Consider the following 18,447-nt stretch of genomic DNA (forward strand, 5'->3'; position numbering starts at 1 on the left):
AGGGGATCTTTATGAATTTTGGCAGGCAGAAACTGGGTTGAAGAGGTTATGACAACATGAATATTTGCAAGCAACATCCTGAATGAAGACAGAACCATGTACACTGCACCAAGGATCTTGGAGATGAGAGGGATAAAAAAGTGATAGATCCCAAAAGTCTACCATTATTCACTAAATGTCATGCCACAGCTTATCTCTAAGGTACCATAATACTTCCTTGTTACTCTGCAATGGTCATACTGAAATCTGCCTCTGTTTTTGTAACACAGCTTTGAATAAGTCGCTTCTGTACCTCAAGACCCTCATAGTCTGAATCTGGCTCACTGTCAAACATTTTGATCTATTAATCAGACATGGCTGGACTGAGGAACCAAAAGCCAAACACAACACACAAATGACTACAATTAGGGAACTTTAGAGCAGTAAAAGCAGCAGAGGCTATAAACATATGAAGAAAAATTATTTGAAAAGGAGATGACTTACAATCCCATCCTAAGTAGAGTTACACACTTGTAATGACTTCAATGGACTTGTGTGTGTGTGTAAAGTGCCATCAAGTCGCAGCCGACTTATGGCGACCCCTTTTGGGGTTCTCATGGCAAGAGACTAACAAAGGTAGTTTGCCAGTGCCTTCCTCTGCACAGCAACCCTGGACTTCCTTGGTGGTCTCCCATCCAAATACTAACCAGGGCTGACCCTGCTTAGCTTCTGAGATCTGATGAGATCAAACTAGCCTGGGCCATTCAGGTCAGGACATTTCAATGGACTTAGAAAGGTGTAATTGTCCAGGATAGAACTGTTAGTAGATTTCATAGAAATTTCTTATTCACAAATCAAACTGACCAAAATATTTTATCTACCTATGTGCAGGGAAAAGTAGAAGTTTGTGGGATTGTGACAAACATATGTATTAGTAGGAGGGTGAACTGCTAAGAGGAAGTTGAAGATCAATGTCAGCAATTCCAGATCTGGGGGAGAGCCAAGCACTTCTTCAATTATTTTCACAAACGATGTGCAAATCTCGATAGGTATAGATGTGAAATTTTCCTCTTTGTGCTCCTAGGGGGAAAAATGTAGAGGCAAATAGCTGAAAAGAGATACCCACAAATTCATTGCTTTACTCTATGTTCTATACAAGGATAGAGACAGGGGGAAGAACACAGCTTTATACTGGAAGACTATTCTTCAGCTTTACCTGCTCAAAATCCCAAGTAAATACAGGAAATGTTCAGCAGTGTGATGCGTAATTATGATAGGTTTGATTAGGCAATTTCCACCAGTTCCCCCTTTCTGCTGCAGATCTTCAATCCCACAGGACACACATTTCCCAGAGATCAGTGTGTTGCAGTGGATCCAACCCACTATTTTTACAACTGTCAAAGAAAAAGCTTAGAACACACTATTGGGAATGATTCTGGTTCTCTTTCAAGATAAGAAATTGGACAAGATGATCTCTAAGCCGCTTCAAAATCATGGTCTATAGATTTAAAAATATTTTAAAATTATCTAGGAAGGAGAAGGTTTTTGTATCCCATCACTGAACACTTAAGGTGTGGGAATGCTACAACAATAGTCCCATAACAACGGCATCATATTTTGCAGCACTTAACTGTTTCCTGAATACCTGTTAATTTCAGAACAAAAGTTATATAGAAATACCTGCAACACCTGACATGTCAGCAAGAAGTGATGCACCACCCGAGCTTTTAGAAGTTGTTTAATATTAAACATCTGTTGCCAGTGATTATCTTGGATAAGTATTTCTAGAGCTGATAGGAGTGTTTTCCAAACACCTTGCTGCAAAACAAAAAAATGCTACAAGCCTTAGTACACACAAAATTACAACAGAGGCAGAGTTATAAATTTATATTAAATTGTTCTGGAGTAAAATTATGCGTGCATTCAGAACTCAGGAACAAACCAGTTTGTTCATGTTGAGAATAAGCCATAAAGTCTTCAGGTTCATGTGGTGCCTCCCTCCTCCCCTTGGAAGCAAATGCTTCCTGGTTTTGAACTAACCACTATTTGCTGTGATGTCTGAAGATACTTTCACAACTTATGGTCCTTCCAAGTTTGCAGCAAGAAGCAAAACCATAATATGTCAGAAGTACCCAATTACAGATAAAGGTTTAGACACTACAGAAGATCTAGTTCAGGGGTCCCCAACCGTTTTGAGCCTACGAGCACATTTTGAATTCAGACACAGCATGGTGTGCACATCCACACAATGACTGCTATAAAAGGAGGCGGGATCAGCCACAAAATGGCTGCCGCATCTTACTTTCAGTTACACATTGAAGATCCTCGTGCTGCCAAAACAACATTTTAAAAATCCTGGAAGAGAACTGTGGTGCCGGCATGGGTGGGTGGGTTCTCTCACTGAATTAAGAATCAGGATATTCTTTATAGCCCATGTGTCTCACTGAATCAATGTCATGTAATACTCTGTATTTTGTAGATCTTTATGTTACTAATTTTTTAAAAAAAATAAGTGCCCAATTAGGACATCACAACAAACTGCAGTTTGTTAAAAAGGTAAAGGTCCCCTGTGCAAGCACCAGATCAATCCTGACCCATGGGATGATGTCACATCCCGACGTTTACTAGGCAGGCTTTGTTTACAGGGTGGTTTGCCAGTGCCTTCCCCAGTCATCTTCCCTTTACCCCCAGCAAGCTGGGTATTCATTTTACCGACCTCGGAAGGATGGAAGACTGAGTCAACCTTGAGCCGGCTACCTGAAACCAACTTTGGCTGGGATTGAACTCAGGTCGTGAGCAGAGCTTGGACTGCGGTACTGCCGCTTACCACTCTGCGCCATGGGGCAGTTTGTTACACGCTGAAATTTCTTCATTCTACCATCCATGCACTAAAGGAGAGACCATGCATGTTAGTGGACCTCTGAGGCTTATTCTCATACCAAACCAACCATGAGTTTTTTGGTCACCTGAATACAGTACAAGCTAACACTCAGAAACCACATTCTCCTACTGTTAGTCTTAACAGGGATAGCATTTTCAACACTTGGCCACATGGGCACACAGGACAAGATTGTACATCTAAACAGCAACAAAATACTACAATCCAGAGGGTTATTATAATTATGACACTGAACCTAAATTAAAATTTGAAAACTTTAAAAGGAACAGAATTTTGTATGACCAGCCTACAATACAGTGGAGACAGTTTCTGAATCACTTATAATCATTCCACATACAAATGTCAAGAAGGATTTTGGTTAGCCATTTAAGACACAGACAGATGGATACTCTTTCTTCCCAACTTCACTATCTCTGCTGTCTTTCATGAATATTTTGAATGAACACCCTCTCCGAAGAATTGATGGCCTCTGAGGCTCTCTAACAAACCAGTTTGATATGCATCTAAAGAAATGAGATCTGAGCCATGAAACCTCACACTGGAATACATTTTGTTACTCTTTAAGACTTCTGTTTTATGCTGTTCATTCATGTTAGTCTTATTCAGCTTGGTAGGAATTATTGTTACTGGTGTACCAATGAAAGAGTTTGCACAACCAATGATGTTATTTAGCCCCATATGAATCACATAGGATGAATAAATTAAGTTTGCTCCCTGTGCTTGCAGAGATAAAGATAAATGGTACTCAAGTTAAAAGGTCCTCACTAAAATTGTTTAAGAAATAACATGGAAATTTAACAAGTAAAATACACAATGGCAGATACATTCTTATAAGCATACATTTCACTTTATTTTCCAAAGTCTTAAATTTATTTAAATATGTAATACATCCATATGGGTACCTCCAACTTAACATAAATTATTATTTTAGGAATGTATGGAAAACTGCACAAACCTATCAGGATGACCAATGCAAGTTTTGGATTATTTATTCTTTGCTTTAATAGCCACTTAAACTTGCAAGATCTGAGCAAGGCTGTCAAAGATAGGACATTTTGGAGGACTTGGATTCATAGGGTCGCCATGAGTTGGAAGTGACTTGACGGCACTTAACACACACAAACTTAGAAACCAGCTCAAGTATTTCAGATGGAATAGACACACACTGACAGCACAATCCTAAGGGGGGAGTAGTTGCGGTGGGCCCAGGGATGGCACAGCTGTGCTGCATACTGAGCAGCTTGCTGGCTCTTGGTGCAGCAAGCAGAAAATGTCATTTCCCCCAAATCCCATGAAACTGCTCCATGCAGTTTCACAGGGCTGCACCACCATTTTGCAGATGCAAGTTCACACAGGCAAAAGGGGGTGTTCCCGGGCTGAAAGGGTTCAGAGAAATGACCAAAACCAGCCCCGCCCCTGGAAACACCGTCTTTGGCACCAGCACGAACCCTTGCACTGGAGAAAAGCTGCCATGGCAGCTGTGCTGGTGCCCATGCGTGGAGCTGCTGTGTGGCTCCTCAGTGCCGCTGTAAGTAGCCCTGCATCGGTGTTAGTGTTCATTTAGCCGAAGTAAGTAACACTAATGCCGGCGCAGAGGTCATGCGGGCTCCTAAGGCCATTCAGCCTCCTCCTTCAGGATTGGTTTGTGAATGGCTATGAACAAAACTATTTCAACTTTTATTTAGCTAAAAACAAATAGTTATTATCTGCTAGTCTCTGGAGAGGTGTAATACACATTCTGTAAATAAATAAACAATTACCCGGGCTTTAGACCATATCTTCCAATCAAGTAATAACTCTTCCAACAGTTTAACATCTTGGATTATTGCTGTAGTCTCTACATCAAGTGTAACTTCTCCATTGTCATTTAGATAAATTATGTTCTCGTTGCAGCATCCTGCAAGGAGAGTCTTTCAAAAGACAGCAAACATATTTAGTGGAGAAAACACCAACAATAAAGCCTCATTGCACCACCTGGCTGGGCTGTGGTGATCTGGCCCTACTTGTTTAACAGCACACTGACCAGTGTTAAATTCAGTGTACTGCTAAAATATTTATCTGAGAATTTCTATATCACAGCTAGGGTATCCATTTCACATTTCAAAGGATCATTATCATTTTAAAAATTAAAGATAACTTTTCCAAGAGGGTTAATTACTCGGTGGGGGGGAAAAAGCAGGATTCACAGATTTATTCTCTTCCGAGCTAATCCCCCTTCCCCTCTTCATTTTTATAACCCCTGCGTAGATATCACATAATAAACCCTAACAGTTATTGTGGATCCATTCTGCTTGACAATGCTGAATAATCTATACCCTTAAATATACTAGCTTCAAAGTGATGATATGTACTGGATAAAAATGCACAGGCTAAAAAAGTCAGAAAACAAAATCCACAGAGAAGAGGAGCATCTTTAACATCAAAAGGATAAAAATGACTTTGGATAGCAGGAGACAGTTTCAGGCTACATCTGTATCTACAAGGACAATATCAAAAATCTGATCTGAGGGAGAGAAGGCAATTAAATTAAATTAAAGCTTGCCTTTAGAACTTAATCAATACTATGAGGCAAACAATTTGAGAACTCCTACACCTTCTAAGATGCAGGCTTCTTTTAATATATTATGTTTATTCGTTTTAAAACTGTTGTTACTTGCCCAGGCCATTAGAACGAAATATATAACTCTGAGAACGAGATTAACTTTCTTTCCAAGATTAGCCAGCAAACAAATTTCAATGTGACTCCTTACCTGTAAAACATGAACTCCAACAATGCACTTGGGTTTTATCAACACCTGATGAATCATTGAGTAACCGTTGCAGTTTTCTAACTCGTGTATTCTCTGTTGATTGTGCTTTGTTAAGGCAAGTATTACTTTTAGAGCCAAAGCTTGTGTCTCTTCACAGTTGCTGATCTCTACAACCTAAGCATAGGGCAATCCATTAGTTAAGTATCAAAGCATACTAACTGCAATGATGCTTCCCTTTAGTACATGCTGACCATAATATGGAAAGGCATTTCCTCTGAAAGCACCAGTGGTATATCCCCTCTCTGTCAATGGCATGCTTCTGGCTTGGACAGTGCAAGTTACATCAGTAAGGGAAGGCTGGTGTAGCTCTTTCTTGAGACTGGGCACTAGACACAATAATTAGCATTTCTAAAGCTCTTCAGGTTGTTCTAAGAACTTCATGTGTATTTGAGAGATTCTAAAAAGATTTTTTCTTTATAGCTCAGAATCTTAGCAACTACACTACGCCTACTCTCCTTTGGTTTTCTATCCTATTCCAATGCTATGTTTATGGCACCTATTTATTTCATATTATCACCTCTCAATATCCCAAGGGATAATACAATCTGAATGTCTGTGTCTTAACAGAGCTACTAACATGCAAAGTAATTTTCTCAACACCTTACCCTGGCAAAAAGGAAGACAAATGCCCCAGTTCCACCAATCTCATGCAGTATTCCCTGAAGACCTTTGTATTCAGCTGGCTGTAGCATTTTGAGATAATGAGGATCTGTCAAATTGCTGTGTACTTCTTTTGAACTGAAAGGTCGTTGGGAAGGTATCGTTTTTGCTTGACCTTTAAGTCTGATTACTGGCTCATAGATTGTGTAGTGGCCAGGGCAGCGTGAGGTGTAAACAGCAGCAAGACTCTCCTAAAATACAGGACAAAGCTTAAGGCATTTACAGTTTATCTTAATCCTAATTTTTGAATGAAATCCCTATTACAGTCCAGTAACATACAACAGGTGCCACCAGCTCACCTCTACAAGGTTATTCAATAAAATGACAGGTATTTTTTTCTGAAAGTCTTACGAGCAGCCACGGGGATAACTGCAGAACATCATTATTGGGCAGAAGATGACAACCTATAAGAAATCAGGTGGGCGGGGAAGACAAGTTCTTTAGGGCGGGAGATAAAATGGGAAGGATTTTGTCGTGAGATTATAGCTCCATAACACAGGACTTTTTTAATTCAAAGGGTTGGATTCAATGATTTGCTCCTACAAGGATTGTGGGTCTTCCCCGCCCCTTTTTGTTTCCTCTAGTTTCAGCAGCAGGGAGGGGGAAAATCAGACAAAAATCATCTCCACTTCTCTCTTCCACCAGCAGAGTCAGTAAAAATGGAGAGTCTCCCCCTCCTGAACCAGCACTACTTGAAAGTTATCCACTGAATAAAAAGCAAAACGACAGGCCTAACTACACATTACAATTTCCCCAGGTACACCACTTGGTATGGTGGAGAGGAATGTCCTGAAGTTCTGTGTTTCCCAGGAATGTGTGTGGCCTATTTGGAGGGACACTGCAACACACAAAGAGAGGAGGTTTAGATCCCCCCTTGCCTTTTTCCTGATCTGAAACAGCACTGGGGGTGCTGTTTACTACTTTGGGGGCTGGATATGTACACGCTGAGCTGTTTGTGTTGTTTTGTTAAGTGCCATCAAGTTGCTTCTAACTTATGGCAACTCTATGAATTAATGACTTCCAAAACAGCCTTGCTCAGGGCTTGCAAACCAAGGGCCACGGATTCTTTCATTGAGTCAATCTATCTTGCACTGGGTAGTCCTCTTTTCCTGCTGCCTTCAAATTTTCCTAGCATTATTGTCTTTTCTAGTGAGTCTTGTCTTCTCATAATGTGACCAAAATATGATAGCCTCAGTTTAGTCATTTTAGCTTCCAGGGACAGTTCAGGCTTGATTTGATCTAGAACCCACTGATTTGTCTTTTTGGTGGTCCATAAAGCTCTCCTCCAACATTACATTTCAAAGGAATCTACTTTCTTCCTGTCAGCCTTCTTCATTGTCCAACTTTCACACCCATATGTAGTAACAGGGAATACTATAGTATGAACTATCTTGCTCTTGGTTGCCAACATCACACCCTTGCACTTAAGGATCTTTTCTAGCTCCTTCATGGCTGTCCTTCCCAGTCTTAACCTACTTCTGATTTCTTGGTCGCAAACTCCCTTTGGGTTGATGATTAAACCAAGGAATAGAACATATTTTTAACAATTTCAATTTCTTCATTGATTACTGAGGAATATCATAAGTTATGATATTCCTCAGTAATCATTACTTTTGTCTTCTGGATGTTCAGCTGTAATCCTGCTTTGGTGCTTTCTGCTTAACCTTCATCCGTAGTTGTTTCAAATCTTCACTATTTTCTGCCAATAATGTGGGGTCACCTGCATATCTCAGTTAATGTTCCTTCCACCAACTTTCACTCCACATTCATCTAAATCTAATGCAGCTTTCCTTTTATGTTCTGCATATAGTCTGAACAGTTGGGGAGATAAAAGACATCCTTGTCTGACACCTTTGCCAGTTGGAAACCATTCTGTGTCTCCATATTCTGCCCTAACAGTACAGCAGCCTCTTGTCCATCAAATCGGTTGTACATCAAAACAATCAAATATTGTGGCACATCCCTTTCTTTTAAAACCAACCATAGCTTTTCATGATCCACTATAAATGTTTTGGTGTTTTTCTTCAGCTTTATCCTAATTTTCAGTATTACCAATACATGGTCTGTACCACAATCGACTCTGGGTCTTGTTTTATCAGAGAGAATAGAGCTTCTCCATCTTCTGCTTCCAATTATGTAATCTATTTGATTTCTGTATTGGCCATATGGTGATGTCCACATATATAATCATCTGTTCGGTTGACTGAAACGTGTTCCCAATGAACAAATTATTGTCTTCAAGGAATTCTATGAGTTGCTCTAGTGCTTCATTTTGTACTCCTAGCCCAAATTTTCCAGCACTATTTGATTCTACTTTGTTTCCCACTTTTGCATTCCAGTCACCTATAATTAACAGCACATCTTGTTTAGGTGTGGTCAATTTCTTCCTGGGCACTTGCATAAAAGTTTTCAGTGTCTTCCTCTTCAGCATCTGTAGTCGGGGCATAAACTTGAATGATGGTTATGATGATAGGCTTTCCATGAAGACTGAGTGATAAAGTTGTCAAGCTCCAGGTGGGGCCTGGAGATCTCTCGCTATTATAACTGATCTCCAGAAAACAGAGATTAGCTCCCCTGGAAAAAATGGCTGCTTTGGAGGATGGATTCTATGGCATTGCCCCCTGCTGAGACACCCTCCCCAAACCTTGCCCTCCCAAGGCTCCACCCCCAAAATCTCCAGGTATATCCCCACCTAGAGCTGGCAATCCTACTGATTAATATTATTCAGTCAGACTTGCAATATAGCCTCTAATTGCTTGTGCTGCATCTTGCCTCACTATCAGAGCTACTCCATTTCTTCTGTACTTGCCATTTCCAGAACAAAACCCTTTGTAATTTTCTGACTGAAAATTTCCTAATCCAGTCCACTTTTGCTCACTCCCTCCCAGGATTGCAATGTTTAAACATTCCATTTCTCATATTATGACTTTGAGTTTACCTTGCTTTATACTACTCATGTTCCAAGTTCCTATTATACGCATCGAACAGCTCTGGTCTTTCGTTTTGCATCCATTCACAGCAACAACTGAACATCCTTTTGGCTATAGTCCAGTTGCATCATCAAGAATAGTGCTACTTGTACTTGTCCTCAGCTCTTCCTGGGTGTAAGTCCCATTGAATAACATGAGACTTGCTTCTCAGTAGACCTGCTTTAGGATTGCTCCTACATTGTCCTGCCACAGAGAAAATTGGACTAACTAGTGCTAGTTTGGTTTTTAGAAGAGGAAGCTGGGGAAAATGCCTTCCCACTTGGTATGCACACATCAGAAACAACCTTCAAGAAGACAGATCACGATGGGTAACCATGTTAGTCTGTCACGAGCAGTGGAAAAGAGAAAGAGTCCAGTAGCACCTTAAAGTCTAACAAAATTTCTGCCAGGGTATGAGCTTTTATGAGCCACAGCTCTTTTATGAGCCACACCCTGCTGGCCTGAAACAGCAAAAACAGGCCTCTCACAAATCACTGTGGAATGTGCTTTCAGTTTTGGAAAGTACCTTTCGAAGGTCAGAGGACCGGAGATAACAGCTGCCCTGAATTTACAGCTAGGCATCAACTGTGGGGGCAGCAATGAGCGATTTATCTCCTAGGCAACAAATGGGACCATTAAACTTGTCTCTAAGTCTTTCCAGGTGGCTCGCATAACTGCAGAATGCGAGTCAGCTCCTAACACCCGTGACCAGAGATGACATGACAAATTAATCCTGGGTTAATTGATATCCTCGCTATCTGATTGGCTAGATGGCCATTGGCCGGTGAGATGGAAGGGATAAAATGATCCACCTGAGAATCAGAAATCATGGAGGTTGGGGTGCCCGGGCGCACCTAAACCCTTTCATCAAACTTTGTTTTGCCTCATAGAATGAATCTATGCTTGACTGAAGAGACCAGCATGCTGACATCCAGATGCTAACCTTTTGGACCTTGGTAACTTATTGCATCACCTATGTGCTTTACCTATTTGCCTAACTTTATGCCAATTGCCTTTTCAACTGAAATGTGTAGTTAGAACACTGAAGCTTTCTTGTTTTTGTGCTAAATGCCTCACGTAACTTTTATCTTCCTGTAAACGAGCACAAATCTTTAAATAAATCTTAAGCCTATTATTATTGGAAGTGTCTAGTTGTTTCTGTGAGTTCCCAAGGCTGAATCTGAAGTGCCTGTGTGTGTTTGACCACGCTATAATTGTTAAAAGCATTTTGGAAAGTGTGAAGCTGCCCTGGCTAGGTCTCAGCCTGGCAGGGAAAATGCCACACTGAATTTGAAGCTTGGCAGGAGTTACTCTGGACCCTTGCCTGGAGGCTTAACTTTTGGTCCAGAGTTGGTGGCAGCTACTCATTGAACTTGGGGTGGAAGCCCGGAGTTTAATGTTTTGCTTTTTGGGAAACTTTTGACCACCCTACACACCTAACCAAAGCAGCCCAGCTGGTGGAGGCTGGCTGGAGCTCTTTGACTCTTACTTCTTCAGATACAGCTAGAAGTAAGAAGAAGGAAGCATGTGCGTTTCTAGGCTAAAGCTCTAAGGTTCCAAAAGAGCTTCGGGATAAGCGTCATCTTCCCACTATGACAGCACCAAACTTTTAGAAGAAAACTGCACTGGTATTAAGTGCTGCACATCCCTCCAACACTAGATATATGCTGCTCAAGATCAATTGATCAAGGAGCTTCTAAGGGATAAAAGGAAAGGTATTAAGTGCTGATGAATTTAATTTTGTTTTCATTCAAAACATGGAAATAGCTATCAGGACGTAATTGTTACATTTCAACTGTAAAAAGAGGAACATGTGCAATTCTCTTGTTACCTAACCTCTATTTAGTCTCATATAGTTGTCCAGACAACAGTAACATTGTAAAAAAGGCTACTAACACAATAATAGGAGGTTCATTAGTTCATCAAGAAGCAAATATCATCAATGCTCTTTGTATAAAACCAAGAACTGTGACTTGTAGGTTAAAAGAAATGGAAAAGAATTCACTCTTCTATACTTTCATTACTTCATGGTACACATATATTGGTTGTAAAATGTATTGAAAAGAAAACGGAATTAAAGCAATGTCTTTCAAAAGGTAACTTTTGTCTAAAATCACCGTATTCCATAAAGCCCTCTCCATTTCCACCAGACATTTTATTTTCCCTCCCTTCCAATCTGCTCACAGCTTCCCTCCAATACATTTTCTGATCTCTTACCCCCTTTCTTTCACTCTACATCATTGCAATCAAACAGAAACAGCAAAGGAAAAATTATTCCAGAGTGACAGACAAAAATATGTTTACTATATAGGGCCCATTTGATTAGGCCTCACCTTTTCGTGCTCAGGAAGAGCTGGAATCTACGTAGCTACAAAGTATAACATATACTTAAAATAATTGTAACACTAAGATTACAAACTTACAATTAACGGTCCTGTATCCACCACCCTCTTTGTCATTAAGAATTCTTTAAGCTGTTCACATTGCAGAATCTCTTTATCTATGTATTTCGAATAATCAGTGATTGCGTTGCCATATTTACAAGGCATTACAGAGGTGAAGTCTGGTCCACAAGCATAGAGATAAAAAGCCTCTTCTGAACCAATTTTTGCGCCTATAAAAACAAAAACACACTTTTGACTCTTTTGGTACGTACTGCTTCTCGTGTAATAAACAATCCTTACTACTGCAACTGACCAACACTTGAGTTAAGCGATGAACAGGCAATTAGTGATTCAATGAAATGTTTAAGACAGATCACCATACCGCTGGTTGCCCTGGCTTTTTCAGTAGAAGGGTGGGTTATAAATCTTATGAATATATAAATGTTATCTTGCAGATGCTGGTGTAGCACCTATACTTATATGTAATATACCAGAATGTGCAAACCACAAACACATACGCATAAAAGCCACAGGAAATTCCATGGCCTGTAATGCTCAAAATGTGACTTAAAGATAAAAGGATTTACAATGGCTGAAGGCCACGATCCCTGAAAAGTTAGATACACACATGAAAAATATGGTGCAATGCAAGAAACATAGTGCAAATGAAGTCTCCTTCAATACAGTAGAAGTACAAAGTCTAATTTTCTTCAAAGAACAAAATTGAAGATACATCTGCCAAATACAGCAGAGTTGAAGATCATCTCCCAGGGTTTTTGTTCAGATCTTCTATTTATATACTCAGATTTTGAATACCGTTGCAGAATAATTGATTATGAATGACTTAGTCTAAACATGATACCTAGAGTTGTCCTACAATAAAGATGAGAAATTATATACATATACACACCCACACATGCAAACAAACACTTACATGGTTATCAGTGTGCATAACCAAAAAGATAAAACATATATCACAAAGATATTGGTAATTCATAAGAAAAACTCAAAACGTTTTGAAAGACCTTTCATCCTCCCTTATAAATTCCTTTAATCAAAGAATTTTACAAGGACTCATTTTATTTGTTTAATATTAGTTTCTCTGCTGTAATTAAATGCCCCTCGTCTGCAGTTTTATTTAATTTCCTATTTTTATATCAGAAAAAAAGGCTTTCCCCCCCCTCTGCGGCGGCCGGGAAGCCTCTGAGGAGGCCTCTCAGCTATGCCGTCCTAGCTGCCACGACTCCCTCCCCCCCCCTCTCAGGAACGGGCTGTAAATGGTCAAATTCAATACACTATAGTTAAAGGCGTATTAAGGCAATTCCTTCAAACACATACCATTAAAGAGAAGAAGATTTCCCAGGTCCCATCTCCCGGGCAATCGCAAGAATTCATCTTGGGATGATGTATAATGGCCAGTCATATAGAATGTCTTATTACTGTCAGATGATAGACTTGTTTTCCTTGGAAGTGTATAATCTAAACTAATTTCAGGTTTTCTAAAAAAGATAAAAAGTTTTAGGATACTGAATGAACAAGGCCACAGTTGTAATTTATAACCCCCACACACACACACTCACCACACACAATTAACCATAGCTAGTCCATAACCTTGTTCACCTGGAACTTTAATCTCAAACTGTGACCGGTAGCTGACTCTCATCTAAGTAACAAAAAGATCAAACTGCCATTCTCTTCTTGTCCCACTTCAACATCTAAGTTCTGTGTGTTTTTGTCATCAAGTCCCAGCTGACTCATGGCGACCAAGAGACGTTCATAGGTGGTTTGCCATTGCCGGCCTCTGCGTCACGACCTTGCTATTCTTTGGGGATCTCCCACCCAAATACTTGCCAGGGTCGAGGCCGAGAGTGTATGACTGGTCCAAGATCACCCAGCAGGTTTCCATGGCAAAGTGAGGATTCGAACCTGGGTTTCCGAGATCCTAGTCCGACACTTCAACCCCTACATGATGCATGCTACTTCAGCAAAATTACCTCTGACCAGAAATCCATAGAGACAGCGTTCCATGGATATTCTTCTTGCTTTCGGGCTGTTCTAAGTAAGTCAAAGCCAAATGTTGCCACTTGCCTAGAAGAAAAGTACTCTCAGATGTTTCATCTTGTGCTAGCAGCCCTGCTTTCATTTCGTCATTTGGATCCATACACATACTAAGAAAGCAGAAGAGAAGACTGATGAAATAAGTCTTTTTTCCTTTTTCCTCATCGTTTTCCTTTTTTAAAATTTACGGCTTAAATCAGTGTTACTCTAAAATTGTTTTTTATTTGTTCTCTAGTAGTCTAAGGCCTAGCACAGAAGTTAAAATTCCTATGTAGGCTATGAATTTCTCGCGGCTGCCAGTTAAAACTAGCCACATTATAAAACTGCTTTTGTTTCAACAGAGGCAGAAAGCTCCCGCCCTATGCTATGTAAGAAAAGCATTATTTGGGAAGCTTATTTTTTTCAAGTGACCCATTCCAGGCTCCAATCTATAGCAATACCAAGCACTAGCACAAGTACAGCATTTACTGAAAAATGATGGTAGATTTTTTTTTGGAAGAGTCCATGATAATTAAGCAGTTCAAGTTACACAAAGCTGGGCACACCTACTAGAACAGAATGAGGGAATACGGCGTGTGAACACACAATGCTGTCTTATATCAAGTCAGACCACTGATCTCAGTATTGTCTACTCCAGGGGTCCCCAACGTGGTGCCTGCCCTCACCTTTCCTGGCACCACCAAGTGTTTTTAAGAAGTAGGCGGGGCCAGGTAGGGCTTGTGCCCAGAAAGACTTTTGATGGGCTGTGCAGGTTTTTAAAAATGTTGCTTTGGTAGCAGCTGCCACCACAGCACAAGGATCTTCAGTTACTGAAGGTAAGTTGTAGCAATCGTTTTGTGGCTGGCTCTACCTCCTGCAGCAGCCATTCTGTGGCAGCCATTTTGCTGCTGCACCCACCAAGCTGTGTCAGAATCCCAAATGTGCCCAGAGGCTCAAAAAGGTTGGAGATCCCTGGTCTACTCTGACTGGCAGCAGGTCTTCAGGCTTTCAGGTAGAGGTCTTTCACATCACCTGCTATCTGGTACCTAACGCCTGCACAGCAGCTGCTCCATCACTGAGCAACAGCTCATGTTCAAATGCATTCTCTTTCCTTAAAACTACTGAATTACAGTACCGAAATATGAATGCTCCTGTGTTCACGTTAGCCCACACTTGTATCATCAGTGCTTTGGAACCCAACGAAAATATGTGAAGGCAGCCATCTTCAAGAAGCTTGTCTCCCAAACTGAGGTAATCCACTCCAGATTTGTTTTCTTCTAGAAGACAGAATGTTTGTTAGATTAAGTGCATGGCTACAGGACAGTAACAGGTTTAACTGTTTTACATTCCAGAGTGTGAAAAAATAGCTCTTCAAAAAACATACAAACCCAGAGTCCTAGTTGGGTCTGAACCATTCTTTGTATACGAGCCCATTCAAATTTAATTTTATATTTCTCAGGAAAGGAAATGTATCCCAAACAAGTCAACTTTAGCAAACAAAAGGAAGACCAACAAAGGGAAACAAACTGCCAGTATCAGCCAAACACAGCAACTGCAGGCCTAGCAGCCAGAGGCTATGTACATGTAGGTGTCTTCTATCTTTTATATTTTCTTAAGCTATTGTTTTGACATTAATAAGAATTTTTTATTATCCTCTCCAGGTTATTCTGGCTTTGCTGTTAAAAACTGGAGCTCCCCATTGGCTACTGTCACTCCCACTACCCTCATCTGGTTCTTTTTCTTTTTCGTACTCTTCTTAGCCCAAGAGATGGGGTGGGATTCTTCACCCCGTTTTGTTGTCCATTTCTTTAGAATATCATAAGTGTTAACTAAGAACATGAATCTCCTCTTTCAGTCTTCATTTACCATCTCTCTAACCTTCTGAGTTGTTGGGAGTTTTTTTTGTCAGATTACAAATCCAGGCTTTTCCCCCTAGCCTTCATTACCAATTGATATAATGGGAGGTGGAGTCTCAGAATCAATCTTCTCTCCAACATTTTTTTGCTTCTTTAGCAAAAGAGAGACATGTTGTTCCTTAGATGGAGATTCCAAATGGTCACAACTACGGATTTAGTTACCACCAATAAGAAAAGGCTTTTAGGTTCAGGGCAGTGTTTAGACATAAATTGTGGGAGCAGCACAGAGATAAAAATACTAGAGTAACATATATTCCTTTGTTTGTAGTTTGACATGGGAAATCCACCATTCTCCACCTGATCTGCCTGCTTCCAGTAGCCAAAACAAAACAAAAAGTGGAATGATAGGGGTGGGGCAGCTGTGATTGGTGGTGCATGCTATTAATTTGGCAGTGCTGTTGCACCACCATGCACGACTGATGTTATGCCAGTGTTCAGTGATCTGCATACTTTGATTCTTAGATGCTTATTTCCTTTGTCTGCTTCAGCTGACCTGCAATTTCTTCTTTATCTGCAGAGTATTTTGTATTGTTCCAACTTGGTCTCTTCTCAAGTCTCTTCTATTCTTTCTCCATCACATTTTCAATTTACCATCTATTTCTACTGCTGCTCCTACTTCTTTTAGATTGGTTATTGTTTCTCGTTCTTACAAAAACACCTCTTTTGATCTTTTAGCTAATTACTGACACCTTTTTTTTAACTTCCTTCTGTTGCTAAGCATATTTGTTTTCTATTTACTCACTTCCTTTAGCCTCCTTTACTTGTTCCGTTAATGAGTAGTGGTTAGAATGTCACCCTGGGAATAGAAAGGCCCATATCCAGAATCTCCACTCTGCAGTGAAATGCACTGGGTTATGTAGGGCTAGTCACTCAGACTGGCCTACCTTACCTCACAAGAGCATACTGCATGACCTTCTTTGAGAAAGGCCAGGTTAAAGATATAATGTAGATAGAGACTGGGCCAGCTAATGAACAAACTAATTTTCTGGCTCATCTTTTTGCTCTCATCTCTTTACACTCCTCTCATTCTTTACATGCTAACCCCAAAATCTCTCATCTTGACATTTGCTTGCTATCTCTCAGTATGCTCACTCTCTTGAACCTCTTGCCTCCTGATATCAGAATATCTCAAGTTTTGGCTTTTAAGCAAACCAAATTTTGTTCTGAAAGTACAATTACAGTATTGGCCATTCCAACAGTAAACTACTTCTCAGCCTCACCGAAGTATGGAAAAAATGTCTCGACTCTGAAAGCCATAGTAGGGCAGGGGACGAAACAAAATGCCTCACTGGGAAGAAGGAACTTAGCTGTGCAGGTCTATAGACTGTAGCATATTGTGCTCAACTTCTTACATAACAGCAAAATCATTTCCTCATATTCACTAAGTAGGCAAAACACAGTGGACTGACTGAAGGCAGAACCAATATGGCTCATTTACTGCAAATTTTACTTTGAATAATCTTAACTTTCCAGTGTTATATACCCTGAAGCTCATCTCTTTCAATCTGAGGCATGGGGGACATGCTTGTGCTTTGCCATGCAGTGAATGCCATTTTCCTCCCAACTTTATTTTAAATACTAGTAAAGTGATTTTTAAAAAAATTATCCTTAGATGTTAGTAATAAAATCATGTAAATTCTTGACATCTCCTCCTGTAGTTATCTATCAACAGTTCTTGTACAAAACACTGGTTTGAAGTTTTCTAAAACTAAAATTTTAATCAACTTGCAGGTTTCACCTTTTAAAAAATTAAGACATTGGAAGGGCCAAAGAAGTTTAGATTTTTCCCCTCAAAACTGTCTCATCATCCAATAAATATCAATTTCTTTATTAAAGTAGGATATATAGAGACATGTTACAAAAATGAAGACTGGCTTAGGCTCCTGTACAATTTGTTATGTGTGGTTAAAGTCATTAACTTTCCTTCCTGTGGGTGGTGGAAAGTGCCCTCAAGCCACAGCCTTTGAGCATGCAGCAATAGGCTATTAGAATAAGCATTATTGAATGGGTATTTTAGGCATATCGGAACTCTTTTTTTAAAAGTTTTTATTATATTTTAAGGAATACAGAAGGGAAAGAAGGGGAAGGGGGGAAGATTTGCATCAGTTTGCAATAAACGATATTGTCTCAGTCAATAATATACACACGTAATACAGAGATTATACTTGCTACAACTGGTTCAGAATATTGGTTTCTATTCTATTTTTGCTCGATAAAAAAGTAATCAGATATACAACCACTAACATGAGGAAAATAAGATAATATTGAAGATCAACCGTGGTCAATTTCTCTAAAGGTAAGGCATATCAGAACTCTTATAGATTGAAGTAAATTGAATTGCAAGACCGAGTTAACAACTGAACTTACCTGTATCATCAAAACTGCTATCATGTGAAATGAGTGACCTGCTCCTCCGTTTTATCCTTTTTGCTTTCTCTGAGAGACTGTGTGCTTCCTGAACACATTCCACATAAAACCATAATGAGATGCTAAAGCCATCTGACATGTGTGGCCAACAGTTTTGCCCAACCAATGGCAGCTGGATTGGAGCAACGTGCCAGGAAGAAAGAAGATGATGAGGTAAGCTCTCACCATCTCCTTCCTTTTTTGTCTGCGCAAACTTTGCTCTTCTTAGTCCACTTGGGGTCTTGCTGTTGGGAGCAAGAGTGGATTTTTGCAAAGGGCTGCTACCTAAAGTGGGTATATGATGGAAAGGAAAGGAAATTTGTTGTAAAGGCCTCATCTCAGTATTTGCATCCAAAATCTTCATAAATCCTTTAAGCAGCGTGGCCT

General features: G+C 40.0%; 1 protein-coding gene across 2 annotated transcripts in view; it reads right to left on the reverse strand.

Moving 5' to 3' along the window:
* LYST (lysosomal trafficking regulator) overlaps positions 1-18,447 on the reverse strand; it is a 96,962-nt gene that overhangs the window by 60,778 nt on the left and 17,737 nt on the right. For both annotated transcript variants that reach the window (XM_056852338.1, XM_056852339.1), the window contains exons 10-19: positions 18,022-18,445; positions 14,874-15,015; positions 13,696-13,869; positions 13,040-13,200; positions 11,741-11,931; positions 6,294-6,539; positions 5,629-5,802; positions 4,639-4,788; positions 1,660-1,797; positions 861-1,059 (exon numbers count right to left, since the gene is read on the reverse strand). In XM_056852338.1, the coding sequence (XP_056708316.1) occupies positions 861-1,059; positions 1,660-1,797; positions 4,639-4,788; positions 5,629-5,802; positions 6,294-6,539; positions 11,741-11,931; positions 13,040-13,200; positions 13,696-13,869; positions 14,874-15,015; positions 18,022-18,445 (1,999 nt within the window). The remainder of the gene's footprint in view (positions 1-860; positions 1,060-1,659; positions 1,798-4,638; positions 4,789-5,628; positions 5,803-6,293; positions 6,540-11,740; positions 11,932-13,039; positions 13,201-13,695; positions 13,870-14,873; positions 15,016-18,021; positions 18,446-18,447) is intronic.

This window comes from Euleptes europaea, chromosome 7 (genome assembly GCF_029931775.1).
Source record: "Euleptes europaea isolate rEulEur1 chromosome 7, rEulEur1.hap1, whole genome shotgun sequence".
Classification (NCBI taxonomy): domain Eukaryota; kingdom Metazoa; phylum Chordata; class Lepidosauria; order Squamata; family Sphaerodactylidae; genus Euleptes; species Euleptes europaea.